The sequence below is a fragment of the Stegostoma tigrinum genome, chromosome 19, assembly GCF_030684315.1.
Source record: "Stegostoma tigrinum isolate sSteTig4 chromosome 19, sSteTig4.hap1, whole genome shotgun sequence".
NCBI classification, from domain to species: Eukaryota; Metazoa; Chordata; class Chondrichthyes; order Orectolobiformes; family Stegostomatidae; genus Stegostoma; species Stegostoma tigrinum.
In genome coordinates, this window is record NC_081372.1 from 10,317,610 (window position 1) to 10,338,021 (window position 20,412).

Here is a 20,412-nt window from a genome sequence, read left to right on the forward strand (position 1 = left end):
AAACAAAAACACACATTCCTGGAGAAACATAGCAGGTCTGATAACATCTGTGAAGAGAAAGCCGAGTTAATGTTTAAACCTGAAAGGCTAACTCAGATTCCCCTTCAGAGCTGCTACCAAATCTATTGAGTTTCTCCTCCAATTTGTTTTCGCAACCAAAGAAGTTCGTTATACCCTAGCCTACAACAGTACTGTTAACTAAACTGTCACATTGGATTGCTTCATTAGATGTGGTCAAAATTAAACAACCTGAGGTACTATGCATCTATTTTGGTACAAAGCAATTCCAAAAAATCAGAGCATGCAGGGGGAGCGCAGGCATGTGGGGTGGTGGTGGTGGTGGGGGCAGGGGGGGGGGGGGGGGGGGGGGGAGTGAGAGCATACCACAAGGGTGGGCGAGGGTGCGAGTGAGAGAAATTGATTTAATCATCAGGGTGAAGAGATCAAAAGCTTAAGTCAACTCACTGATTTATGTAGAAAGGGACACATCTATTCACCTAGTGGTCTTTTCTATTTGGAAAATTTACAATTTAAACACAGTTAAGAAATTCTTCAGTAGTGGCAATCTTTTCTTGAACTGGCATAAACTAATCACAAACCAAAACAATAATCCAATTCAGAATACATCTGGAAAACAAGTGAACACTGACCCAACAAAACATTGTGCTAAATTATTAACTATGAATTTTGCTCTTCATTGTGAAATCAAGGACCAGAAAGAGAGGGCTACCAAATGGAAAAGTTACACTAGCATCATGGCTTACTGGTTTCTCATTTATGCATCGAATAACAGCAATCAGGTTCCTCCCAGTTGCCTGTCTCGGTCAAGGAACTCAGGAATGACCAGCATTTGAAGGAAAAAGCAACTCATAACACAGTCACTTGCTCCTAATGAGAATGTCAAGATCCACATCGCTGAGGCTCCCATCAAAAGGTGCCATATGCGCAACAATGAGAAGAGCAGGAAGAAAACATGAAAAAGAATTAAAACAAGTACAAAAGCACAAATGTCAGTTCTACAAGCGATTGGGTGCTTTACAAGACTATAAATAAATCTTGTAACTGAGAAAAACAGGCATCAAGTTTAAAGATCTGTGTATTGCATGTCAAGACTAACAGTACATCAAGACATTATTTCTTCATACCAGAGTCTCAAGTCATATAGCCTAAGAAGAGTTAGCTTTACAAAGTAAGAAGCCTTGTACTGAGGTTAGTGTGATTGACACACCAATATTAAGGATGCAATATGTAACAATTTAAAACACTTCTGATAAGCTGCTTGTAGCTAAGGTGCATTAATAAAACACTTGGCCTATCAGCTTGCCATTTTTGTTGATGATGTCTTGTCCACACGATGGCTGAAACCCAAAACTTGAATTGCTCCCCGATTGGACCAAAATACTTCTATTTGCTACACTTCAAAATGGTGGAGCTAAGTTTCAGATTGGAGCTCTCATTCTGTCATTTGATTCTATAAAGGGATAAGCTACTTAAAATAAGATAAACTATTTTGCAAGATGTTGGTTCTTGCTGCAGTGCAACACAGAGGTAATAACCAAAGTGATTATTCTTTATTAATTGGTGAATGTTAGCATTCCATTCAAGTAAGAGAAGGTAGCTCAGCTAAGCCTGATTCTTTCCAATTGCAACGCCACATTTTCCAGCAGTCATCATTGCACAATGTTGTGCAGCAGGAACTGCAGTCCAGATTCTCAAGTAGCTAACAGTACTACTCCACTGCTGTCAATCTAACTGGAATTAGTTAATTCCATGGAAATCAGAAATGAAATCAGCCATATTTACCACCACATGAACAAATGATGCCTTGCCAACTATGCAAGGAGAATGTCAAACTTATGTTTTCATCAACCCTGGAGATGGAACTTTGTCTGCTGTCATTTAACTAGGATTAGGGCCTGATCTTCTAGAAGAGGGTTCAGCAAGCTGCATAATAACACAACTGTCCCAAAATTAGGTTTAAAAAAAAAACACAAACAGGACAATATTGCCAACTATCACAAATGAAATAGACTGTTTAATTGGTTCAGCATGAATTGTCTATTTGAGAGAGCAGACAATTTAATTCTGCCAAGCCCCAAATAGCTCAGTGATGACCTTTCTCAGAAACTAATAAACTTTGGCAGTTGACCTTTCCAATTTTTCTAATCAAAATACATTCACTTCTTGCCTAGATAATATAGGTGAGGTTGGCATCGGATCATGTGGGAACTCAACATATTTCTAAACTGGTCATTTCCCCAGGTTTTTTTTTGAAAACTGATAACAAAATGGACATTCTGCAATATATTGCAGCTTTGTTTGGTGCTAATATTTCACAAAATGGCAGTCAAAACACTTGTGCTCAACCCAATCTTAACTTTAACTGAGTATATACACTATCCAGCTTGCAGTCTTTAATGACACACTTTAAATTAAAAATAAAAGGCAATGACAAAGAAAAGTACTGTGCCCCAGCCCCATTATGTAGTTGGTGATTTGTAAAGTGGCTAAAAATGTTTTTCCTTCAAGGAAACAGTTGTAGTTCAAACTTTGGTGCCCACTCCAGTGCAGTATTGACCACTGCATAGGCTGCTGCCCCCAAGGCCACAGTCAGCCCCATCACTGCCAGTTTTATCAACCTCCTGGTCCCTGTTATTGCCACAATCGTTCTTGCTCTTGGTTCTTGTTGGAGCCGTTCTCTGAACCTCCTCCGGAGTACTGCATCAGGACGCTGCTGGGCTGACACCAGTTCAAAATCCTTGAAAGTTGAGACAGCGGTGCTGTGGGTAGAATGGCAAAATGTTTCAATTAGGTAATTCATGAGTGGGAAAAATAAATTCACAAACCAACACTTAACCAAGGCAACAAAATTAACATTCAATATTGAAGGTCAGAGGTTTAGTTCTTGGTTTGCACTGCATTAGTGAATTACAGGTAGACCTAGTTAAGTGGTGCAGAAAGGAAGACACCCAAATTTCCTGGCCTTGATGTTGTCCAGTAGCTGTGTTGGAAATGCATGGAGCCAAGTGAATTGTTCACCATTAGTCATAGTCAAGGAGTTTATTAAAATGAACACAATGAGTTTCTGAAGGATAAACAACACTTGTGGAACAATGTCTTTGCAAGTCAAAACTGTCAGAGAAGAGGAGAAAATGAACAATTAAAAAAAAACACTCAATCTACACAGTTCTGCAAAATAATTATGTTACTCCTTTCATTGTACATGTCCTGCTAGGCTAGATAATGCCACTTGATGAGCACAATTAGAACAAGGCCATAATTTGAAGTGACTTCAACGGAAATCCATTTAGGTAACAAATTATAGCAACTGCTTGAAGATAATGAGGCTTAAAATGTTAAATCTTTGCAGATTATACATTTTTAAGTGAAGATCCATCATTCTGCAGAATTTACAAAGGCTCTAGTGAAGAATTCAACTCATGGATTAAATTCAGCTGAAAGTCACATTTCTATTTCATTCTGAAGAATAACCCTTGGATTTATATGCATTTGACATGTGAGTGTTAAAATGACTTATTCACTATAGTTAACTTACACCAAGCTTGCCATTTAAAGAGACCACTAGAACTATTCAACAGACAGAGGGACCAATTTAAAGCAAGAAACAAAAGAAGCAATGGTGACATGGGTGAAAGATTTTTCTCCTTAACACATGATTAGGATCTGAATGCTCTGTCTCCAAGTGTGGAAATAGCAGTCCAAAACATGGTGTTCAAAGAAATTTGGATAATTATGAAGCAAAAAGAAAAATGGAGATTGAGATTATGAGGAAAACACAGGACAGTGGGACTAGGTCGGTTGTTCTTTGGAGAACTGGCAATGGACATGCTGGGCCAAATGATCCATTCACTGGAAACATTAGATAATTAGTTCTTTTGTAGTGTAGAATTTGGAATATTGTGGAGAAAAAAAACAGGTTTGGTTAAAGTTTTTTGTCTTACACTCAGCTTGATGAAACTACAATACAGGACTGCTTTCATACCAAACAGTGGAAATAGCATGCATCATACAGGGTCAAGAAATCCCATAACCAAATATCACTATCTACAAGGTTGGGGGAGCCCAGCACAAGGCTGAAACATTTGCAAACAACTGCAGCCAGAACTTGATGAAACAACTCAGTGTCTTCCTGAGGCCCCCAGTATCAGAGATACAGCATCAACTTTTAGCCAATTTGATTCACTCTACATGCTATTATGAAATAGCATGTAGAGGATTCAACAATCAAAAATTATGCAGCATAGTGAAAATTCAAACTTGAAGGCTCCAAATCATCGGAAAAATTAGGATGGGATGACCAATCGGAAAAGGCTTTCCCTATGCAATGCAGAACTCTGAAAGGAGTTACTCTTCCAAATCAGAGGCTGCTTTTTCTGGGCCAAGGTATACATCTCTCATCAAATTGACTGAAATGTTGTTTATTTTCAAGCACATGGTGAAGGAGGTTCATAAAGTCACACTACAGAAGGACACCCATGTTTGTGCCAGTTCTTTAAATAGCTAGCTGATTAGTTTGCTGCTAATCTCTTTCCCCATTGTTCTGCAATGCTTTTCCTCTTCAAGTATTCAACAAATTCTCATTTGAATGTTCTCCACCATTTTTCTAGATAACAACTCACTGAGAAAAATAAATTATTTCCCTCCGATTCCTTTGACACTTTCATATAATCAATTTTATCTGAGTACTGATCCTTCTGCTAGCAGGAGTTTCTCCAATCCACTCATCAAATCCCATCAAAATATTAAATATTATGTTCTTAACAGGGTAAGGCAGAATTTAAGAATCATGCTCTAACTTGTCCTATGTTAAAAATAACAGAAGCCTACAGTAAGTCAATTAGTTCTGAGTTCATTTGCCAGATGTTGAGATTATGGCTGATTTGGGAGTCTATTAATTATACCAACTTTATCTTATATCCCTCAGCAACTTTGGGCAACAAAAAAAATCCATCAATCTCAGGTATAGAATTATCAATTGATCTAGCCCCACTGTCAAATTTTGTTGAGTCCACATGACAATAAAAACTAAATCTAAAATTTGGTAACCTGCATGCTTCCTCATTTCATTCCTGAAATGTCTGGCTCTAAATTTGTAGACAACGTCCTACCAGGGGTAATAGTTTCAGCCAGACTACCCAATGTGTTCTCTATTATCTTGACAATTTTGATAAGTCATCCCAAATCTCTAAATTTCAGAGAACAATTTGTGTAACTACTCTTGTAATTTAATTAGGCTTACGATCCAATAAAGACTCTGAATAGCTATTTTATTTTGTACAATTGAGCAAACTGTTATTCCTTTGCAATATGGTGGGTAATGTTGGAAGGATTAGCAGGCTGATTACCAACCCGTTGAACTACATTACGAATCCTCCTTCCGTGGATAACAAGTCCTGGAAAGGGACAAGACCCTCAAACTTTTGGCTCAGAGGAAAGGACACTGCCTTCTGTACAGCTAAAGCATAATTTCTACCTAACCTTGCATTCCCATCCTAAAGGCCAGCATGTCATTAGATGGTTTGATTAAAGTGCTACTTAACTGGCACAGAAATAATGATTCATGCAGCTGGAGTCCCATGGTCCCTTGGTGCTTACGTTTCACCATTTAAAAATTACACTTGTCTATCCTTTTTAGGTTGTGGAATTCCATTTGCTTTGTTCATTCACTTAATCTATTAGTACCCCCTATAATTTTATGCTTCCATCTGCACTATTTACAACATTGCTTATCTTTGTACAATTGGCAAATTTCAATATCAGTCAAGTTGTTGTTAATTATGGTGAATAACTGAGGCCCAAAACAGATTCTTGCAAAACATTCCAAATCACATCCCATTAATTAGAGACTGCCCATCAATCCAACTTTTGCCTACCACCACAAACCCAAGTTTTTAATTGCACTATAATTTGCCAATTTTATCTGCTCTGATCTCTCCATGTAACTGAGGCCCCTCATACTGGTACAATTTCAGTAGGAGTTGCATAGGAGGTTAACCAAACTTCATTATCAGAACGCATAGAGAAAGCCACTCTCTGCTTAACTGTTTCTTTTTAACCCCCAATAAGTAGTTGCCTAACAAAGACTAAATTTGCAAATAAGAGGGGCAGGCATTGTACCAAGAAAAAAAAGTATTTTGTACAAAGGTTGTGCTTTAATCCAATTTGGCCTCCTTTCTACTTTGTGATACAACATCAAAAAGAGTATCTCACCTGAAAAATGGTTCACTAATTGAAAATAAAGCTTACCTTTAACTTTCCCTTTCTCTGTTTGCCGTTACAATGTAAACACAGTTGCCTTTTCTGCCTGTCACTTAATTCGGTCACATAAAGCACCAGGTAAATGGAAGAGCACTTTCTGTTCAGATTATAGCCCATGGCTCCTCACTTTAGCTTTGGAGATTGGATCCAGATAGCAAAGCTAAGGTTGTGATCTAAACTGTGCCACCAGAATGGTAGATGCATGGAGTTAGGGAGCCCAATTGTTGTATCCAGTCTGCTAGCAGCCCCATTACACCACAGATAGATTTTCCTTTCGGATAAAGATATATCTGATGGAAAGGCTCTATCTCTGCTAGCTTATCTGATGTGTTCAATATTATTTATTGAGGACTTTAGGACCATGCTACACTGGGGTGCTTTCTACCTGTGAACATAACCTGCAAGGAAAAGAAGATATCAATAAAAGCTCTTGTAGAGTTTCATCATAGTGCCATTCCTCTATATTAAAATACAAATTGGTACAATATTCTAACAAAAGTTGTAGATCTCCTCACACAAATCTGAACTTTTTCACCAGTCAGTGGAATTTATCAATTATACTGTCTCAGTTGCCTCCATAACAAATTACATAATCAATCAATCGAGTAATCAGAGTTTATTACACTAAGTTAAACCAGTGTCATCTTAAAATATTTGTGTTCCATAGTTTAGAATTAAGGGAAGTTACTGCTAGCTTCTTGGAATGATAAAGATGCCACATTGACATTTAGAACTTCTGTCAGTCAGCATTATACATTTTGGACAAGTAGGAGAACAAACCTGAAAAAAAAAGCTTCCAAACCAGCATCCAAAGATATTAAAAATACTACTGTTAGAATACCGAGATTATAAGAAAAGGGTGGAGTTTCCACTGATGCACAACTAGCAACTGGCACTCAATTCCCCAAAATGGTGTCAGACATGAATAGAGTAGCAAGGTAGCCTCACAATGGGTTATACTGCCTACTCTTGCACTAATTCTAATGTTGTCGTTGAAGGGTATGATTTAATCACTTGAACTGAAAATAGGATTAATGAAACTAGTACCTTAACAGCAACATAAAGCAGAACTGTGGACATGTAAACTTGCCCTGATTGGCAGTATTGTATGTCATGCTAGCTTATCTTTGACAATGGGAGGAAATGGGAGAGAATAAATTATGCTGTTGGGTAAGACTAAGTTTAACTGCTGAATTGTAAGGTGCTACAGTATTTAGTTTCTACCTCTGAAGCACACGTTAACTGAAGACTGCAATCTTACTCAACTGCAGGAGTCACACAAAAATTCTGGTCCACACTTAACAAAATTGAAAGGGAACCTAAGCCAGTGATATGGGATCTGTGAATACTGCAGAATCCTGAATCAAGATTCCTTTTCCCCTTGATCCGAAAATACCAAAGTTGAAGAATCATCTCCTGGAATAATTTAAAACATTGCATTTTACTGAATTTTCTCTAAATAAAATTTGCCTTCTGTGCAAGATAAATGCCAAAATACAGAGAACTTGTAGTACTGAGTGCGCTGATTATACTAATGAAGACAACTGTAGCATTATTGTTTGTTCTGATGATTGCTATTTTGAGTTTGGGAATGTACATTTAATCCTTTTCAATCTACACCACAGTATCATCTGACAATTACATAATAGGTTACACTTAACTTTCAGATCAGCACCATAATCTTATTTTGAATACGTCATGATTGTCTAATATGCTGTGTACTGTAATTTTATGTCAGGAGAGATGTTTCAATGAATTATTTGAATCTGTAACCAGAGGAAAAGGGACACCTGCATTGACTATCGAGACGTACAGACAGACAGTCGTATCACACATCAATAAGGGGCAATCAGAACAGAAAGAACTCTAGGTGTAACAATCACCCATTACACTAGAAACTTACCTTAAAGAGAGTGGAGAATAGGTTAAATATAATCTAATTCACCCAATATATGTCTCACAACAGAAAGTTTAAAACAGAATGACTGATTGATAAACATTCCAAGCTGAACAGACTCAAAACATATAACATTTTATTGAAGTCTCATGTGGTATAGTGGACACAGGTCTGCACTAGTAGCATACAGAGCACACCAATCTTTATAAAGGCTACGAGGAGTCATTTTGCAAATCAACAGGTGAAAGAGAAGATAAAACTGCACAGTGATGTTTATCTCTTTTATAATTCCCTGACCACTACCTTAAGCATGTTTTAATTTGCCAAAAGGCATTTCAAAGAGCAGGGACTTGTGTATTAATATACCAATTTGGAATTGTCAGTTAGGTTCATTGAGTTATACAGGTATCCTGGAGGCTACATAAATGAATACACAGGGCCCTGGCTCTGTGCAAACAGAAAGAACATGTACATGCACTAGACCACTTCAACTCAACAAAATAAGTGACAGACATTCTGAAGACAGCTGTTCAGAGGAAGGGTTATCGGACTCGAGACGCTAATGGATTTTTCTTTTCTTCAGAGATGCTTATAGGCCTGCTGAGCTTTCTCAGCAACTTCTGTTTTTGTTCCTGATTTACAGCATCCACACTTCTTTCAGTTTTTTTTAAAAAGTGATAGCTATTTGCTGGTTCATTTCTCATGGCAATGCCATGATCAGAGTCACACTGCTCATTTTAAAATTTAAACAAAGGCTGGCAGTTAACAGACAAACAGCATTAATAGGTATATTCTCCATTGGCAAAACCACAACCAGTAAAGCCAACCAATCAGCACTCTCATCTCACTATAAATGCTCATTTTCCCCTCAAATTGGTATTCTTGTAAATTGGCCTGATGGAGAGCACAAGATGAAAAACAATGACATGTATTTTTCAGCAATATTACACAATTGTAGAATCTTAGTTCCAAAGTGTATGACTCTAGTTTTTAGCCTAGGCTTTAGTCCATAACTCCAACTTGCAAGAATAGTTTCTCCCAGCCTGCCCAACCTTTTCAATAACTTCCAGGGTAAAAGAAATCCTCAATATTTTGGACAAATTGGACTGGTAGGTCTGTTTCTGTGCTGTATGACTCTATTAGACATTTGGATAGGTACACGTAAAGGAAAGGTTTAGCAGGATATGGGCCAAATACAGGCAAGTGAGACGAGTTTAGTTTGGGAAACCTGGTCAGCATGGACAAACTGGACCAAAGGGTCTGTTTCTGTTGTTGTATGACACCATGACTCTATTTCCTTGTAGCTTAATCCTTGGGATCCAGATATCCTTCTAGTAAGTGTATCCTCCACTGTCTCAAAGGCCTATATATCCTTCCTAAAGTGTACTGCCCAGAACTCCAAATGTTACCAACCAGAATACTTGTTGTCAAAACACGACTTCTGCTAAAACCTTTCCTTAATTCAGCCTACTCAACTCCTTTTGGGATTTAGACATCATTTTCACTTTCAAAAATACATTGAGACAGGGACACAGATTTACGAAGGTAAATGGTTGATAGTATGGAGCTTAATCTTCGCTAAAAGATGACAAGAAATTGAAGTTTCTCATCTTGGACTCATCAAAACTACGATGCAAGGAACAAATTTCAATTAATAAAATAGCTTTTTATACAGAATTAAAAGTGGACACTGATTGGTTGGGCCATCATTGGGGCATGGAAATGGTGCAAGAACAGATGCCCATCAATCTTAATTCTCAGACCAGGCAGGTATATACACTGACTAGTCAGGGCATTGCGGGGGGGGGTGCGTGGAGGAAGAAAGAGGGTGATGGTCTGTCTTCATGACTCCTTTATTTTGAAAGGAATGGAATCTACATACCAGAGATAGCATGTCAATGCTGGAGTCAGAGATATAACACAGTGTACAGGTGGAGGAGCACATCAGGCCAGAAAAGGTCCCGATCTGAAACATCAACTTTCCTGTTCTGCTCCTCCAGCTCCACACTTTTTTCTGAATCTGCATACCAATTCCTTTTGCCGACACAAAACAAGTTGTGTCTTTATATGCAGCTTCTAGCATGAACAAATACAACACACTGCAAGCCCACGTTTAAAAGTGATTCTGCTACTGGAAGCCATTCATTAAATAATCTGACTGTGCTCACAGTTACACTGGAGATCACTGGCTGAACTCGGAGTGTGGAGTATGATTGAGAGAGAAATCTACATATATACAAAACCCTTGTACAAGAAAAAGAGAGGCGCCTTTTCTTTCCTCTATGCATTCATGGGATGAGGGCATCGCTGGCTAGGTAGCATTTATTGTCCATCCCTAACTGCCCTGAGGGCGCTTAAGGGTCAACCGCATTGCTGTGGGTCTGGAGTCATATGTAGGCCAGACCAGGTAAGAACAGCAGTTTCCTTCCCTAAGGGACATTAGTGAACCAGATGGATTTTTCCAACAATCAACAATGGATTCAAGGTAATCATTAGACTCTTAATTCCAGATATTTGTTGAATTCAAATTCTACCAACTGCCATGGCAGGATCCGAACCCAGGTCCCCAGAACATTATCTGGGTCTCTGATTAACAATCCAGCAGTAGTACCACTAGGCCTCACCTCCCTATGCTATGCAGACAGCTAATTTCTGCTGCATCCCCACGGTCAAATTTGATCAATCAGTATATATCCTGCCTGGTCCAAGAATTAAGACTGACAGATAACTGTTCTTGCAGCATCTCCATACCCATGATCATTCAACCAATCAGTACCCTCTTTTCACTTTGTATAAAGTACAATCCTTTCCTCAAATCTGTCTCATGTCCAAGTTCTCACAGTACAAAATGAAAACCTTCAACTTCTTGTCCCCTTTCAGCAATATTTATTTTTACAAGTTCAAGGTTCCATTCATTACCCACTCTAAAGTGTCCTCCCCAGTTCCTTCATTCCACCGCAAGAACAGCGTACAATTTCAACAATTCTCTTAGAAATAAGTTTGACGGCTTTACATCTTTTCTGGTAAAGGCAGTGAGTCACCAAGAGTCCTCAATTACATAATTCCTCTCAGCTATCCAGATTCCATTACACCTTCACATGACTCACTGAACAAGACGCAATAACACTTTTTCCTAAAAGAGCAAAATATTTCGATACTATTGGAAACAATGCTGTTCCAATTGTGTGGCATACGAAGTCAAACCAGCATTTCTTAGGTAGGACAGCAAAACTTCATACAGACTAATATGAGACTTTACATGAAGCCAGAATGAAGTACAGGAAGGAAACTGGTAAATTAAAACAATCAAAACTGCTTTAGGGTTTTGCAATCCTTTGGAACTAGTTAGAAATGTGAACTTCAAGTATGGCTTACCTCTCTTTCTGGGCAACCTCCCTGGAAAGCTCGGATGGAGGAAACTGGACAAAAAGGTCTCCAGCACGGCTTATTAGGGTCTCATATGGCAAGTCCTGGGGGATCTGGGAAAGCAGATGGTGAACAGCAGCCATGTCACATTCACTCTCCAGGACCTCATTTCCGCGGTACAGCACAATCTATAAACAAAGGGAAACAAATCCTAATGAGGGCGATAGAATCTCATATGTAGCAGAATCTAAATAGATCAGTTTAATGGTGGAAACTACAATGCTTTCTGTCATTAGGTAAATGGAATGGAAGGCAGAAATGGGATCTGGGGCAGACACTTTAAAAGCACACCGTAAATAGACAATTCACCTACCACGGCAGCAAAATAAATGGGCATTAGTGGATGACATGCCAGGAAGAAGTCATACAACCGAACCACATGCCGGAAGTCTGAAAGCACGTGACCAAACCAAGTTATGAGCCAACTCAAAGCGAAGATAGTACCAACGTCCGCTCTACGAATGCAAAGGAGCAGGGGAAAAAAAAATCAATACAAGTACACAATATTTAGAGATGCTCATTGCCAATTTATGATTGTTGATGAACTGGCCACTTCAATCATGTTGCATTACATAGGTATAGGTAGCATCTTGCTGCAGGCAGAATTGGCTGCCATGTTTCCCCTCCTAAGTTACTACACTGTAAAATAAAAACATTACATTTGAAAGTTGCAAAAGAGAACTAAGTAGTCCTTCATCCTCAGGAAAGCCTAAATGAGAATCTCCACACATTTAGACTTTTGTTATGGGGGATTATTAGTCTTTTTTTTTTGCCCAGAAGAGAAGATATAACATTGCCAAGGTACAAAACTGAAAAGCAGCCACATTACATCAGGGCTTCCAAGCCTCTGGTTCAATAAACATTGTTTCTGCTTTTTTATTTTTTAGTAATTTTTCATTAGTTGAGTCGTCTAGTAAACTAGATGTTCAATATTGGGTCTACTGGTGGGGTCTTTTCCAACCAGTGGAATCCCAGTCCTCTCAACCTAAAGCCTTTAAATTTCTTGAATAATGAGCCCTGTGCACATGGGCTGCAGTCTGGATAGGCACCTGGGCCATTAGGGAGCTTTGTTCAATTGAATGATCTTGATTGTATATTCCTGGTTTAGGAACAGAAACTGGGTCAAAGGCAAAGCTTTATAAACTGAGATTGCCAATCCCTACAGAAACAAGAGATTTTGGGTTTCTGAAAATTACTGATTTGCTAGGAAATAAAAAAGTCCTGGATTTTCACTTGAGAAGAATATTTTGCACCACGACAGAGAGGCAGTGAACCAATAATTCCATTCTCACCTTTGCATGAAGTCATGTACTTCTGGATTTACTTTCTCAATTATTGGCATAAGGTAATTTAAAATGTGTTTTGTGTTGTCCATTGTTGGGTCCATAAAATCCCTACGAGTAGTTAAAATAAAAGGAATAATTTAACATACAGCATGGATAAAGTATAAGATGGTAAAAATGTTTGCTTGAATACAACATTATTAGATTTCAATGAAGACAATATGCAGAAACGTGCTTAGTACAATTCATTTTTCAGGAGGTACAAATGATTGTAAATCTAAAAATCAATAGATTAAGGTTATTAATACATATGGCAACACATCCTGGAGAGTTCTGAATTGAATCTGGACACACAAATAAATGATAAAACAAGAAAAAACAAAATCAGTAAACGTTTTAGGCCTGGTGACCTTTCCTCAGAACTGCTGAGCTTTTCCAGCAACTTCTATTTTTGTTCCTGTTTCACAGCATCCACAGTTCTTTCGGTTTTTATGATAAAGCACTGACCCAAATGCCCTCTAACCCATCTCAACCACACAGGTAGTGTTCTTGAAATACATCTTCCTACAATGTATTCATTAACTATATAGCCCATATCCAATTTCAGGATTCAAATAAATATTATAAACATGTTTTAATAGGGGTAATGTGAATTCTCAGAGTACATTCTATTGACTATACAGAACAATTTGGAATATCGTAATTGGCTGGTAATTTGGAGGTCCTACATTCGAATGCTACATTTTAAAAAAGGCACATTAATAAGGGAGTAAAGGAAATAATTTTATTTTATATTTAATAATGAATACAAAAGTACATTTCACGCTTAGCAGGCAGATAGGACACTTGTAATCATAATTTCAGTGCACTCTACACAGCATGCTTGCAAAGTACATCATACCATGAAGTGAATATATCCGGAGTTTCAGCTCAGACTGCACAAATTTGCTACTCATGCCACGTTTTCTAGCTAATATGACCAATTGATTTAGGTTTTAGAAGGCTTTCTTGGAAGCTATTGCATGCAGTTCTGGGTGCCACATAGAAAATGTGTGAATACATTAGAGACAGGGCAGAAGTGATCTACAAGAATGGTTCCAGCGAAGAGGACTGATTGAAGAAGTTGGGATGGCTGTCTTTGGAGGGAAGGCAGCCAACAGGTGATCCAATGCAGGCTTTCAAAATCTTCAGGGTCCTTGTCAGAGTAAATAAGAAACTTGTTCATAAAAGGAACAAGAACGAGACGGTATAGATTTAAAGTGATCTGCGATAAAATCTTTTTGACAGTGATTAGTTAGGGTATGGAATACACTGCCTGGAAGCATTGTGGAGGCAAGTTCAATGGAGGCATTGAATAATTAATTGAGTGGAAATAATGTGCAAGAATATAGGGAAAAGTAGGAGACTGACACTAGGAATGATCTCATTTGAAGAACCAATGCAAATTCAATGGGCCAATGGCATCTTTCTGTGCCATAACACTTGCATTCATTAAAATGAACAACTATGCATACATGCAGACCAAAATGTAGGGCCTCCAAACCACCAGGCAATTTCTACTATATTTCAAACTGTTATGCATAGTCAATAAAACATACTGAGGGTTCAGATTGTGATGCAGTTTTGAAACAATTTACCTGTAATTAAGAGGGTTTTATCTGCATCTGAATGTTGTGTTCACTGCTCTAATACAAACAATGCCTGAAGCAATGCGGATATACTTGAATTAGACATCAAACTCCAGTCTACTACAGAAGAATATCACAATCCCAAACTTCCAAAAGGACCCTGCTTACTATTCTCCTGCTCCACCTCCCCTCAAGAAGGTCAAAGACTAAATGATCATCGGATAACTGAAGAAACAGGCAAGAGCCAGTAGAATTTCTTCGTGAACGGTACGGCAAGACAGCAAAATTCACCACAAAATGTGATGCTATCCAAAGTACAGATACTCAATAACTAAGCAAACAACGCAATCAACAATTGAGGCTAAAACAGTATCAACAGCACAAGTTAATCTCTCTGCAATGCAATCATGATTCCAATCATAGTTAACATCAGCACATGTCCACATATCAAACCTCTAGGCAACACTGTTTTTTAAAAAACAACTTTTGAACCAAGTCAAAAGGTATTCTCAGCTAAATAATGAAAACAGTGATTCAGTGTAATGAAAGAAACCACAGAAGAAAGTTAGCTACATGGCAGCAACTGATGTTCCAGACATACAGGGTCAACGTTTATCCAAGTGCTCAGTCCAGGTTCTCAGGTTAAATACATCATATGAGACCAACTTTTCTTTTTGTTAATGGTAGAAACTGCACACAGCCTCCCTCTCCCATAAACTCTTCAATTAATTCCCATTTTTGCCATAAGACCATGCTACCATTCAATTACAATAAATGATCTGATCACATTTCGATTTCTATCTTACAAATATTCAACTACTTTGTCTCCTCCATTCTCTAGGAAAAAGAGTTCCATAGACTCAAAATCTCCAGTTTAAAATGGGAAGCAACTTATGTTTAAGCTGTGTCCCGCAGTACTAGTGTCTCTAGGCAAGGAGAAAGATCCTTTCAGCATCCACCCAGTCAAGTCTCCTCAGGATCTTCTATACTTCAATACAATTACCTCATTCTTTTAAAACCCCAAAGAATAAAGACTCAACTTGTCCAATCTTTGTTCATAGGATAATCCCCTCACCCAGGAAACAGTTGAATTGCTTCTCATGCTTTTTTATACTTTCTTAAAGTTAGGATACCAAAATTGTACACAATACTTCAGATGTGGTCTCATCAATACCCTAAAGAATGATAATTTTAAAAAAATCTTACTTTCATACTCCATTCCTCTTGCAATAAACAACATACTATTTCCCATCCTAATCACTTGCTCGGCCTCCATACTTTTTTTTGGATTCATGTACCAGGAAAACTGGATTCTTCTTTACTGAAGTTTTGAAATGTTTACCCCAGTTGAAGAATAAGTGGTCTTCTATTTTTCTTTCCAAAGTAGATAGGGTCACATTTTCCCCACACTAGACTCCATGTGCCAGGCTTTTGTCCAATTAGTTAACTTGTCTGTGTGCCTTTGCAGACCACTGAACTCTTCACAACTTACATTTAGTTTCACCCCTTTCAAGACAGTGAGATAAATTATACATAATTGAGGCCTTAACATTGCACCCTATGGCACTCCACTTGTCATATCTTACTGACCCAAATACGACCCATTCATGCTTATTTGCTGTTTCTTGCTGGTTAACCAATTCTATGTCCATTTTAATGTTACCCAATACCATGAACAATTGTACAATAAAAGAAACCTTTGATATGACACACTGTATGTCTGTAAATCCACAGTTTATCCACAGGTTTCAGCCATGGTGCATGTTACTGCAGAAAGAAATTAGTGAAATTAGTCATTCATCTTCCACAAAACCACGTTGACTTTCCTTGCTTGCATTAAGATTTTACAAGTGCCTTGCTATAACTTCCTTAACAGATACGGACATTTTCCCTGTGACAAACGTTAGGGTAACTGGCCATAGATTTCTGCTTTCTGTCTCCATCCTTTCTTGAATACAGGAATTATAGTTGCTATTTCACAACGTGAAGACACCTTTTCAGGTTTGGAGATTCCTTGGAAAATCAAAACCTTTTTTCTTTAAAGATTCCAGAGTGAAGTCCATGAAGACATAGCAATCACTAGCTGTTAGCTGTAATAATTCTTCAGTACTCTTTCGCTGGTGAATGAAATTAAGTTCCTCTATTCCTTTCAACTCTTGATACACAATTTATGTCTGGAATGTTTTAGCCTCGTCCTGGATCTTGCATATGGGCTACACAAAGCCTGTCTTCCAGTCCTGAATTAAGAACAACTATTTAGACACAAGCCATTGTCCTGGTTGAAGGACTGTTGAAAAGGACATTATAGAGAGACTAAAAACACTAACAAGTTTAGAGGTATAATGAATGGTAAAGTTATGACTGAATATAATCAGAGGTATCAGACCTAAAATCAATTTGAAGGAAATTGTTTTTCACATTCTAGATATTAAATACTACTTCTATTCAGGAACACAGACATGTTTTGAGCCACTGGCAGACTGTTGAAAAATTACACTATCAAATTTAAATCCATATTAAGCTCGTAGTAGAGAATAGCTGTTTAAAAAAATCAGTTTGAGATTCAAATTCAGATGGAGAGAAGAGAAAGGAAAGTTCACAACTATACATGAAACATTAAAAGCAGTAAATTGTTAAAGGAAGAATAAAACAGCATAAATTGCTCAATTTCCACAGCTTCTCAGAAGGCAATGGAATTGTTAAGTTGGGCATATATAAAGACAAGAAAAGCTTTTCTTGCTCTTTCAAATATAAATTCTGCAATCTTATGTTTGGTGTGGAGATTGGGATGGAGAACATAGTAACCACTGGCTATATAACAAAGTACCAAATGGCTATTAGCATCACAGAATTCCACCACTTCATAAGAAAGCAGCTTAAGATCAGGTGAAAGGAAAATTCAGAGAGAAAGGAAAGGAAATGTATGAAAGTGAATGCTGGGAAGGTGGAAGGAATTGATGTTTCTTGCTAATCAAACACTGCCTTCTCAATTGAAGTTGGTAATATAGAAACACGGCTAACCTACTACAACTGAAAGCAGTTGTGTACTATATACCTGAGATGATGTGTGGAGAGCTTTTCCACTAGAGCTGTTGCCATTCGCTCACCTACAACCAGAAGGAAGGTGACCACTATGTCATGGTAACCTTGGTAATAGTGAAGCTGGGGATTTTTCTTCAGTACCTCCAGAATGCTATCGATCAACTCTTCTTGAAGTTCTTTTCGCTTTGCATCTGGCATCCCTGTAGACATCATCAATCCATGACAAATAGACAAATTTGATGAACAGCATACAAATCTAATGTGCGCCTCATGATTCAGCCATTGCACATGAATTGAGATATGTAGATCAGCTTAACAAGAAACATTAGCTAACATGAATATCAGTTACATAACAGGACAAAATAACTTCAAAACTCATGAACATTCAAAAAGGTATTTTCATTCCTGCTACCTTTTTATAAGCAGTCAACCCTATTCATGTAGTCCCTCCTCGTCAATGGACTTATGAACTAATGGCTATAAAACTGGACAAGCACATACTCACTTAAGCTATATTTTCCAACTGGCCTCCCCAATAACCGAAGAAAGTACAGAGGAGTGGTCTCTTTACCCAAAACAGGATATTATTTGCCTATGGGAGTAATGGTGCATAATGAAGATTCACCAAATTGATTCCCAAGATGACAGGGCTTTCTTGGCAGAGGAGATCAGCAGAATAGGCCTATCCTCAAGTTCAGAGGAATGAGAGTTGACCTCTTTGAAGCATCATGGATTGGTGTCTGGTATCGGTTGTTCACAAAATCTGATTGACTATGTTGATGCTTAGAGGCCATATTCCTCACTGGACAATCCCAGAACTAAAGACTGTCTCAGGATAAAGGATCAGTCCTTTCGCATCGAAATGAGGATAATTTTGTTCATTTCATAGATTGTCAATCTTTGAAACTCCTTACTTCAAACTGTGCCTGTTAAATTGAGTGTAATCAAGGCTAAGCTCAAAAGATTTTTAGACTATAGGGAATCAAGGGAGGTACTACTGTATTAACGGAAGCATTAAGTGTTAAATTGTTCCTAATCAGCACGCTTTCTATCAGCAAGGTTTTATACTCTGCTAACTTACCAGGTGGAAAGCGACGCAATGATCGCTGGACGTCCAGTAACACCTGCTGATAGTCTTTGTTGTTCTGTCGGAGTTCTGGTCCTGCAGCAAAAAGTTAATTGTGCAATGTATAAATTAAACATTTTTAAAAAAAAGCAGCCAGCTCTGAGCTCTGGGATACATAAAAGTAATTAAATCACATTGCAAGACACAATAGTTTTACAATAACTCAAGTTAAAAATCACTAAAATTCGTCAAGCTCACGCTCAATTAAAAATTCAGCAATTATTAACTGAAAGACCTACAAGACAACACCCATTAAAATCATCCTATAAATAAAAATTCCCAATATGGATTTGTACAATGAAAACAGTTTTATTCATCACTGTTTCAGATAATTTGTTAAAGTTAACCAGGGGCCCTCTTATGGATCACTCTTCAATGGCATGCCAAGTTCAGCATTAGTATTCTCATTTCAAAAAAAAAGTCATGGATTCAAGTGGAGAGCATAGCAATGAGACTGGTTTATTGTTGAAACTACCACTTTGTGAGTGAGATGTGGACACAGGTGTTATTGCAGGTGAACTGAAAAGTCCCGTGAATTCAAACAGTTGGGGAGTCTTCCTGTGATCTATCCTTCAAATCACTATTATAAAAAAAATCAGATCAGTTATTAATTTGTCTCATTCTGGTTGGTGGAAAATTATTTTAAAGAAGTAACTATTACCACATTAAATTTACCACACAAAGCAACTACTGCACTACGAAAGTAATTCACTGGATGAGTGCAAAGCATTTAGGGGCACCCCACCCAAAGATGTGAGAGGCACCAAAACATCAAAACAAGTAAATTCTTCTTTAAGTCACACTAGGAAAAGACAGAATGAGATACAGCTTTCTTAATTTTGCAAAAAGTAAAGTTATTATTCAACTGCAGGTTGTGGCAAGCTGGTGTCATCAAATGTATAGTAGGCTAGAAGGGTTAAAAAGGTAAATGCTAGATAGTTTATCACAGTCAAGCAGGACATAGTTTGTGCTTCTCTGCTGCAGCAAGGTTGGAGTTGTAGGAAATACAGGAATACAGTGGAAATGGAGGGCGGAGAGGGCGTGCAGAGATTTGTAAAGTTAAACTGGCTCCATACATGCTTCATAAATGTGCGCATTTCATTTGAAGCCAATTCACAATAAAATTTCTATCCCAAGCCTGAGTCCATGGCATTTATTTGGCCTACAGTCTTAATATCAAGTTCATGTCAGCTCTAGACTTTGGGAATCTTTACTATTGCAATAACAGCCCAAAGTAACAGTACTTATCAGATACACCGAATGCAAATAGTACCTGGTTTGGATGGTAGTTCATGCGTGTTTATATTAAGTAGCTTTGGCCACACTTTGCAACGAATTTCATCTGTCAGAAGACCACCTTCACTGATTGCCATTCTCCTCAATGCAGCTACATCCACAGGAGAGCTGTTTAAAGCTTGGAAGATTTCTGCTACCTTTCGCTTTCTTTTTGATTCATTGTCTGATGAAAAATACAAGTGACAAAATTACAGCATTAATTAATTTGAACATCTCTCCTCCATTCTGAGCTTGTTTTATGATTCTGAATTCCTCTAAAGGACAGTATAACGGTGGCTGAAAGAACTTTGGATGAGGGCTCGTCTACTGAGGTTGCCGAGGAAGGTTTGTCGACTGAGTCAGTATGGGCGGAAGTTAGGAACAGCAAGGGAACAGTCACCTCATTGGGGGTCTTCTACAGACCCCCAAATAGCAGTAGGGAGATCGAAGAACTCA

The 20,412-nt window shown here is 38.0% G+C and overlaps 1 protein-coding gene across 3 annotated transcripts in view; it reads right to left on the reverse strand.

The window, feature by feature from the left end:
• Positions 1-372: 372 nt before the first annotated feature.
• Positions 373-20,412, reverse strand: part of tbc1d20 (TBC1 domain family, member 20) — a 33,328-nt gene continuing 13,288 nt past the window's right edge. For 2 of the 3 annotated variants that reach the window (XM_048550019.2, XM_048550020.2), the window contains exons 2-8: positions 19,955-20,140; positions 18,637-18,717; positions 17,569-17,755; positions 12,895-12,996; positions 11,916-12,057; positions 11,552-11,730; positions 373-2,780 (exon numbers count right to left, since the gene is read on the reverse strand). In XM_048550019.2, the coding sequence (XP_048405976.1) occupies positions 2,525-2,780; positions 11,552-11,730; positions 11,916-12,057; positions 12,895-12,996; positions 17,569-17,755; positions 18,637-18,717; positions 19,955-20,140 (1,133 nt within the window). In that variant the 3' untranslated portion in view covers positions 373-2,524. Of the gene's footprint in view, positions 2,781-11,551; positions 11,731-11,915; positions 12,058-12,894; positions 12,997-17,568; positions 17,766-18,636; positions 18,718-19,954; positions 20,141-20,412 lie in introns of those variants that run through there. The other variant, XM_048550022.2, reaches the window with a different exon arrangement.